The 7,774-nt window shown below is 37.0% G+C and overlaps 1 protein-coding gene across 1 annotated transcript; it reads right to left on the reverse strand.

Moving 5' to 3' along the window:
• Nucleotides 1-1,090: 1,090 nt before the first annotated feature.
• LOC142613664 (amine oxidase [copper-containing] gamma 1-like) lies at nucleotides 1,091-4,832 on the reverse strand. The gene is made up of 4 exons (XM_075786113.1): nucleotides 3,368-4,832; nucleotides 3,047-3,160; nucleotides 1,984-2,531; nucleotides 1,091-1,444 (listed from the first exon to the last, which is right to left on the reverse strand). The coding sequence occupies exons 1-4, from the start codon at nucleotides 4,694-4,696 to the stop codon at nucleotides 1,234-1,236; spliced, it is 2,202 nt and encodes a 733-aa protein (XP_075642228.1). The 5' UTR covers nucleotides 4,697-4,832; the 3' UTR covers nucleotides 1,091-1,233.
• Nucleotides 4,833-7,774: the final 2,942 nt, after the last annotated feature.

Genomic DNA, 7,774 nt, shown 5'->3' on the forward strand with positions numbered 1-7,774 from the left:
GTGTGAGACAAAGTTTTGTTCATTCAAATTATGACCGGAGATAGAATTTGTCATAGTTCATCTTTCTTTTGAAGAAGCTACAAACCGCATACTAGGATCCGCGCATCTATTTGTTAGTCACGTATTGGAGCCGTGCATTGAAAATGAGAGATTGTCATTACAGGACAAGTCCAATTGTATATTGAGGTAAGGTTCAACTGTAAGTTAGTATAAGGTACCAGGATTTCTTAGCTTGTAACCGTTTGTTGTGATAATAGTAGATTCTTAGAAATGGTGACCTTAAAATCACTCAGTGGGATTTTTACTTTGGAGGTTTTCTCCATTCGTAAACAAATCACCATGTCAACTTTATTTTCCGCTATATATTAATTTAATTGGTGATTTGTTTATGCTACCATTCGTATTGCATGTTAATTGAATTAATTAATTAACTTGACTAATTAATTGATTAATTTATCACAATAGGTCAATACATTCTTAGCCTATTACGATCCATTACAATCAAAGCTTAAGGAGCTAAGGTTTGGCAAAAACGGCGAAAAGTCAAGTATAAGGGTATTCTGTCGTGGCTTTTGGGTGTTACGTTTGCAAACACAGATACATCGATGTCAGATAAGGGTAACAAATTAATGTGGTGCAATTAATGAATTCCTTAACTACATTTAAGTTTAACTACAACAAAAGTGATCCATCAATATTCAATACAATAAAGGTATGACCAAACATATCGATGCTAAATGCCATAAAAAAAATAACGTTTTTTTTTATAAATTAGAATTTCTATTCTAATCTAATCAAAATGTATATGTGAGCGAAGCGCCCTCTTAGAAACTTAAACCCCGGCCCTTGCCTCCCACCCCATAAGCATTTATACTTGTAAAATGAGCACCGAACCAAGAGAAAGTGGTGGTAGAAAATAACGTTAAGACAATGCTTATTGTACTAGGAAGATTTATACTTATAGAGTAACCCCTGTACCACATCATCAATCACGTATCAATCATGCTATTTTCCAAACACTTTTCTGTCATTTGAAACTTTTCACGTGTCTCATCCCTTCTGTGTCATTTGAAATTTTCAAAAACTCACATTTCTGTTAAAGATACTGATATTGCTCCTTATAGACATAATTACCGTTTGTTCGTCAAACTTTGAAAATATGTACATAATGGATTAAGGTACAAATATGCTACTTCATATTTCCAGACCCTATAATGAAGTAGGATTACTTCTTCAAACTGAAGCGGCAGGCTCGCAAACAGGGAGGTCCTTCTCAAGATTAGGTGGGATCCGAAGAATAGGGTTGCTCTCAAAGAAATTGACGGGCTTTAGATCAAAGCTTGATGAAACTGTTGGCATTATAGGGAAATCCTCTTGACATGGTATATGATGGAAGCCTAGCGTGTACCATAGCACAATGTCCTTATTTTCAATTGGTCGATCCCTGCAAAATTCAAACCAATAATAAGAATATTTTAGCTAATTGAAATATTGAATTGTCAATCTGAATTGAGAAAAACAATGTACTATAGCATCAACATTTTCAAGTAACATGAAATTAAAAGCACGCTACATTTGCCATTGAATTGTAATCGAAGAATGTCATATCATACTGCAAGAAGTCAATGAAAAAGGCGTGACTTTTTCTTTTTTTTCAAGGTGAAGTTAAAACATCAAACCAAAATCTAGACCACCACAACCAATAATTATTCAATGCATTGATATATGTTTATCCTCTCTTTTTATATTTTATGGTTCCACAACTGTGTGGGATCCAAGAGCAAGAATACGTATATTTGATAAATGAGATACTTTTTTCACCCCCAATAAGTCAATCGCTTGACTTTCCCAACGTATGAAATACTTACTACACCACAAGAAGAAGGCATTCACGTGACCTTTTTGCTCTTTGATTCATTTCAAAACCTATACTTGTTACAACTAAACTAAGTTCTGGGAGTATAATTTTTCAAAGAAACATACCTTTCGGACCATGTTGCAAGAGTGTCTTCGCCTTGGCTCTGGTAAACAAACAACCCGCCTGCCCATTGCTCACTCTGGTTATAGGGAGTGACCCATATTTGGTTGTTTGTAAAGGCACCACGCTTCTGGGGAGGGTCATCAAGATCAAGCATACTAGCAGCTGTGCCACCAGGAACGACCTTATATCCAACCGGGTTCCCGACCCGTGTCTTCTTCGACGGGTTAATCACGTGGAACTCGGACGGATCATAGAGTTTAAGCTTAATTTGTGCATCCTTCTCTGTCTTAGCCACATTTCTTATGGCTTTCAAGTAGCTCCTCCTAGGTGACTCACCGGGTGAGGTCTGCTGCTTCTTAATGTTTACATTAACAAAGGAATTATCTAAGCCATCGATATCCATATCTAGATAGAATGTGATGTAGTGATCGTGGATAACACCTATAACATTTTCGGACAAAAGGGTACCATACAGATTTTCTTGGTTAGGAATCTGGTTTATGTTGTCGTAGGTGGTACCTTTCACCATCAAAATACCGCTTAGTCCAACCTGTGAACAGTAATTGTGATAGGCTCTGAGCTCACAAACTATAAAGTGACACACAACAACAATGGAAAATTTACAACCTCAAAACCATCCACTTGCTGATAAAACAGGAAGATATGATTAGGATTTTTCTCTGTTGAAAAAGACAAAAGAAAAAGAAAAGGAAAAATATTCATGGAAAGTATCACAAAGGAATCCAAGATAATAGTAAGTTAGCTGTGTGTACAGTATACACATAAAGGAAGACGATGCAAACAATTGATTCAAGAAAGATTCGAATCATTCCAGATGTAATATTCTTTTTTGCTACTAACTTTTGCCGTTATATAAGTATATTCTTTCTTCCATTTTCTATTAAAAAATGTTAATTTATTAATTCCATTTTTGCTACTAACATCATAATTCATACTTTATGGTGTTTCCCAAAGTATAGATCATAGACTAGCATTCCATGGTACACTTTCTTACTATTCTTTTACACTAAGATTATTGATTTAAACAAATAATTGGTCACTGACCTTAATTCGGATCAGCCCATCAGTTTGGAACTCCCAATCAACAATATAATCATAGTTAGCCACCGATGCTGCCATTCTAACCACCAACGTCACCTTTGGCCTCGCTTCTTTAATCTGCCAAAAGAAATTAAGCAAAACAAAACAAAGTTGAGATGACCATTAGTGTGACACCAATATACCAATACATGATTATAATCCAATGGCTCATATATTTTTCATCCAAATATCCTTGCTTTTAACCAATTCGCCATCAATAAATCTGATAATATTAAAAAAAAATTCACTATTTCATGCATGTGAGTATGTTAAAAAAATCCTTACCCCCATGCCAGTGATGGGACTCTCTGAGTGACGCCATCCAATATCACCCGCATATTTCTCGAACACACAAATCATGTTTGATCGGACGTACGGTGTTCCATCAGCTGCCACAAACACACCATCCATATAATACGCGTTCCGTGGACAATCATTGAGCGGGTCAAGCGCCATGGCTTGCAACCCGAACCCGTATTCGCCAGCATCCATATAAGTTTTAAAGTACCATGCATCGGTTGGGTCCATGTAAGGCACAAACAACTCAGATGTAAAACCTTTGTACATCACATTTCTGAGCTCCCCGGTATCCGGATCTCGGACCTTGGCCCGAGAAACTATCACACCCGCTCTTGCATCGGGTTTGAGGTGAAATTCCCAGTTTGCCCATTTCACCAAGTGCTCATCTTCGATGGTAAAACTCGGACCCTTGGGTTGCTCGATGGATATCGGGTTGAATAAGTTCATTACTTGATGGAGCTCCTGAGCTGAGTAACGGTAGTCTGTGTTTGCCGAATTTGGAATCGGTATATTCTTGCCTTTGTCTGAAATCTCCACCACTTGTTTTGTGTCCAAGTCAACGAGCACGGTCAACCCTTCGATTGGTCTCATGTAAAAGTTTGCAGTGCCCTTCATGGAATAGCACTGTACCTTAATCAGCCTCCTGTTTTCCTCGGACTCACCGTACCAACCAGACGAAATCGGCAAACAAGCGAGGTCCGTCAGATCAACCCCACGCTGGATGATCGTGCGGTTGAAGTCCGCGTTAGCGAGTGGAGCCAGCGTGGCAGTGGTCATGTCCTCGATGGTCATCGTGGGGTAACCGGAGTGAGAGCTGGTTTCGTGTACGGTGACTTCGCGGGTGCTGAGGTGGACGGTTAACACATGTGACTTGCCGTCCACACGTGCGACCACGGTGGCCTTCCTGGGTAACAAGGGGTCGCCTTTTTTCCACTTCAGGACAAGGGGTTTCTCGGGCTCTTCGAGTTCGATGGTGTGGAGCGTGTAGCTTGACGACTTGAAGAGCGCGTGGGAGGTGAGGATGGAGCGGAGTTCGTTGAGTTCTTGGATGGTCAGGGGGTCTAGAGGGTGGTGAGGTTTGTCAGAGGCGTGGTTGTGTTGGCGCTGGCGCGTGGGTTTCGGTGATTCTTTGAGGAGGTTGGGTTGTTTGGGTTGGAAGCGGTTCTTGGAGGTGCACCATGGTGAGTTGGTGGTGCAGTCGAGAAGCTCAGTCGGGTTGGGTGGTGTAGAGGGTAGGTGAACCCAGGTGAAGATAAGGACAAAAGCGATACTGAGAAAAAGAACCAGAAAGCGGAGGAGGTTTCTAGCTTCCATGGCCTCTCTCTCTCTCTCTGTCTCTCTCTCTCTCTCTCTGTGAATACGTGAAATGAAGGGTCTCCAGAGTCCAGACTGATCAGACTGGCTATGTAAGTGAGGGTGGGAAGGACGAGCTTAAAGAGTATCTAATGAGGGTGTGTGTGGTGTTTGGGTTTGTCCCCAATTTTTTTTATTTAAGAACAAAATCAAAATGCGGTAATCCAATGAGAGCATTCGCATTCTAAAATTGAATACCCTTTTATTTTGCTATTTTAAAAAATTATTTTATTAATTATATCATACAATATTTTATAATGAGTTAACCATCTAATTTAAGAAAATTTTGATACCATTTTTATGAAAAATGAAAAAACTGTTAAAACATTAATTATTTTCTTTTCTTTTCCCATAAAACTTTCTTTAAATGGATTTTTTACCAATGCCCTAAGGACATTCATTAGCATTTTCCTTTTACAATATACCCAATATTTCAAAACTCTATTTTTTCTCATTTTATTTAAATATTTTTTTATTTCTTTTTTTACTATTTTTCTTTTTCTCTTCCTTTTCCTCTCTTTCTCCCTCAACCTCTAGTACCGGTCATAACAAATAAAACCAAAACAGTTCAACAAACAGTCACCCCCATAGCCACCACGCCACCACCATGCTACCACCAACACGCAATCATCTCCACTTATCCCAACACCACCCACCCAACCATCAAACCAAAACTAAAACCACATTTAAAAAAAAAAAAACAATCAACCTCTAGCACATGCCACAACAAATAAAACCAAAACAGGTCAACAAACAGTCCCCCCCATAGCCACTACGCCACCACCATGCCACCACCAACATGTAGTCACCCCCACATATCCCAGCACCACCCACCAGACCATCAATTCAAAACCAAAACCACATTTAAAAAAAAAAATCATCAAAGCATCAGTTCAAACCAAACCAAAACCCCACCATTAGAGCCACCATTAAACCAAGCCAAAAAAAAAATCACCATGATCTCCAATCTCTGCCAATCCCAAATCCAAATTCCAAAACCCAACTCCGATCTAAACCCACCGGCCACAATAATCTCCACAATCCAAACCCATCGGCCATAGCCGATCCAAACCCACGCCACCACCTGACCCATGATACACCGATCCACCTATCCAAACCCATCACTTGACCCACAAAACCCAGAAACAACAGCCACGGCACCACAACAAAATCCTCCAAACACCGACCACAAACCATAAGAACCCGGATCACAACCCACGACATCTACTTCTTACTGGCGTGGAGGCCCAACCACTAGCACAAAGTGAGAGAGTAAGAGACGACGGAGCAAGTCACAGAGAGAAAGGGAGATGAAATTATGAGATAAGGAAAGAGAGTTGAGAAAGAAAGTGATTCTAACATAGAGGAGAGAGAAAGAATAAAAGGGATTAAAAAAAAAACCAATAAAATAGTCTACAGTACCGTCATAAAAGTAAGACAATACTATAGTAGTAATGAAATTTTTTTTACAATTCTAAGTGTTTACAAGTTCGGGTGTTGGGGGTTTTTGGACTTTAATGCTAAATCTGGCATACATTTGGCATTTGGCAATCCGGATGTGAATGCTCTTATAAGTATATAGTAGACATGAGACCATTATAGAGATGGAGGCAAAATTTTATTTTCCTATTCATAAAGATGACTTGTGATAAGGTGCCAAGGTTTAAAGTTGCAAAGAATAACTTTTAACTCTCGGCTATTGAATAAAAAAATTTAAAAAAAATAAAAGTAAAAAAGGTAAGATTAGTAAAAAAATATTGTAAGAGCGAGGATAGTTAAATATTGCATAGTGCAATTGCATATTTGCATATAGCAATTACACCAAAATCAATCTCAAAAAGAGTTAGGGACGCTCTCTATAAGTGATACTTAACACTGTTTTTTAAGGAAAAAATTAATAATTTGGTATGGATGAAAAGTTGTAATTATCAAAATGCAAAATAAAAATAAAAATCTACATACACTACCTTTTTTTCATAAATTTATTCACAACTTTTTTAATGTTCCTGTAACAGTACTCTTTTATAAGTGCTATCAAACACTTTTTTTTATTAATTATTAATTTGGTCTTTAAATTATTGGATTAATTTTAGTGTAGTTCAATATCTAATAACTTTGTGAGATGATATCAACTGAAATCCTTTTTATTTATAAGAAAGAAATTTTTTTTAAAGAATAACTAGACAAAGTCATGCCATCATTGCCATGAATAAGAGAGCTCAACAAAGAATAGCTATAGTGTTACATCAATATCCCAATACATGACTATCATCCAATGGCTTATATATTTTTCATCCAAATATCTTTGTTTTTAACCAATTCTACATCAATAAATCTGAAAAAAAAAAAATCACTATTTTTTCTTAATTACTGGTATTACATATTTAAATAATTGATGTAAAATCAAAATTATGTCAAAATTTTTGCATGTGAATATTTTGTTACCCTCACCGCAACTTATCACCTATACAACATCAATAACAATGTTTTAGTCTCAAATTTTTGTAAGATCGGGTAGAATTCATGCCTATAGCTGTAAAAAAAAAAATGTATATATAAACTGTAAAAAATATATTTAAAAAGAAAATATTTACCTCTATACCAGTGATTGGATACAAATCTGAGTGATGCCATCCAATATCACCTACATATCTGATATCTCTCAAGCACACAAATCATGCCTTGGCTTTAGCAGCTTACACACGGACATGCCATATAACATTAAAAATAACTAATAGGAGTAATTTTAATAAACAAAAATGATATATTAGTCAAATTTAGGGGTGCCATTATTTAAATTCAGGTATAAAGTTTTATATTTTTACCAAAAGAAAGAAGAACAATTTTTGGAAAGTGAAGCCGGGGGGCCATGGCCCTTGACTTGAACCCCAACATTTTCATAAATATTAGGATTGAAATATTCCATTAAGAAAAAACTGTAATATGATAAAGTTAGGTTAAAATATAGTGAACGCAAAAAAAATAAAAAATAAAAAATAAAATAAATCTTTAACCATTAAAATGTTATTCAATTTCAAC

This window comes from Castanea sativa, chromosome 10, assembly GCF_040712315.1.
Source record: "Castanea sativa cultivar Marrone di Chiusa Pesio chromosome 10, ASM4071231v1".
Lineage (NCBI taxonomy): Eukaryota > Viridiplantae > Streptophyta > Magnoliopsida > Fagales > Fagaceae > Castanea > Castanea sativa.

Excerpts from the sequence above, each read along its gene's own strand:
- LOC142613664 (XM_075786113.1), bottom strand. The coding sequence starts at position 4,696 with ATGGAAGCTAGAAACCTCCTCCGCTTTCTGGTTCTTTTTCTCAGTATC. Across the intron at positions 3,161-3,367 it reads GTCCCATCACTGGCATGGGG|ATTAAAGAAGCGAGGCCAAA; the intron begins GTAAGGATTTTT and ends TTCTTTTGGCAG. Across the intron at positions 2,532-3,046 it reads ATGGGCTGATCCGAATTAAG|GTTGGACTAAGCGGTATTTT; the intron begins GTCAGTGACCAA and ends TACTGTTCACAG.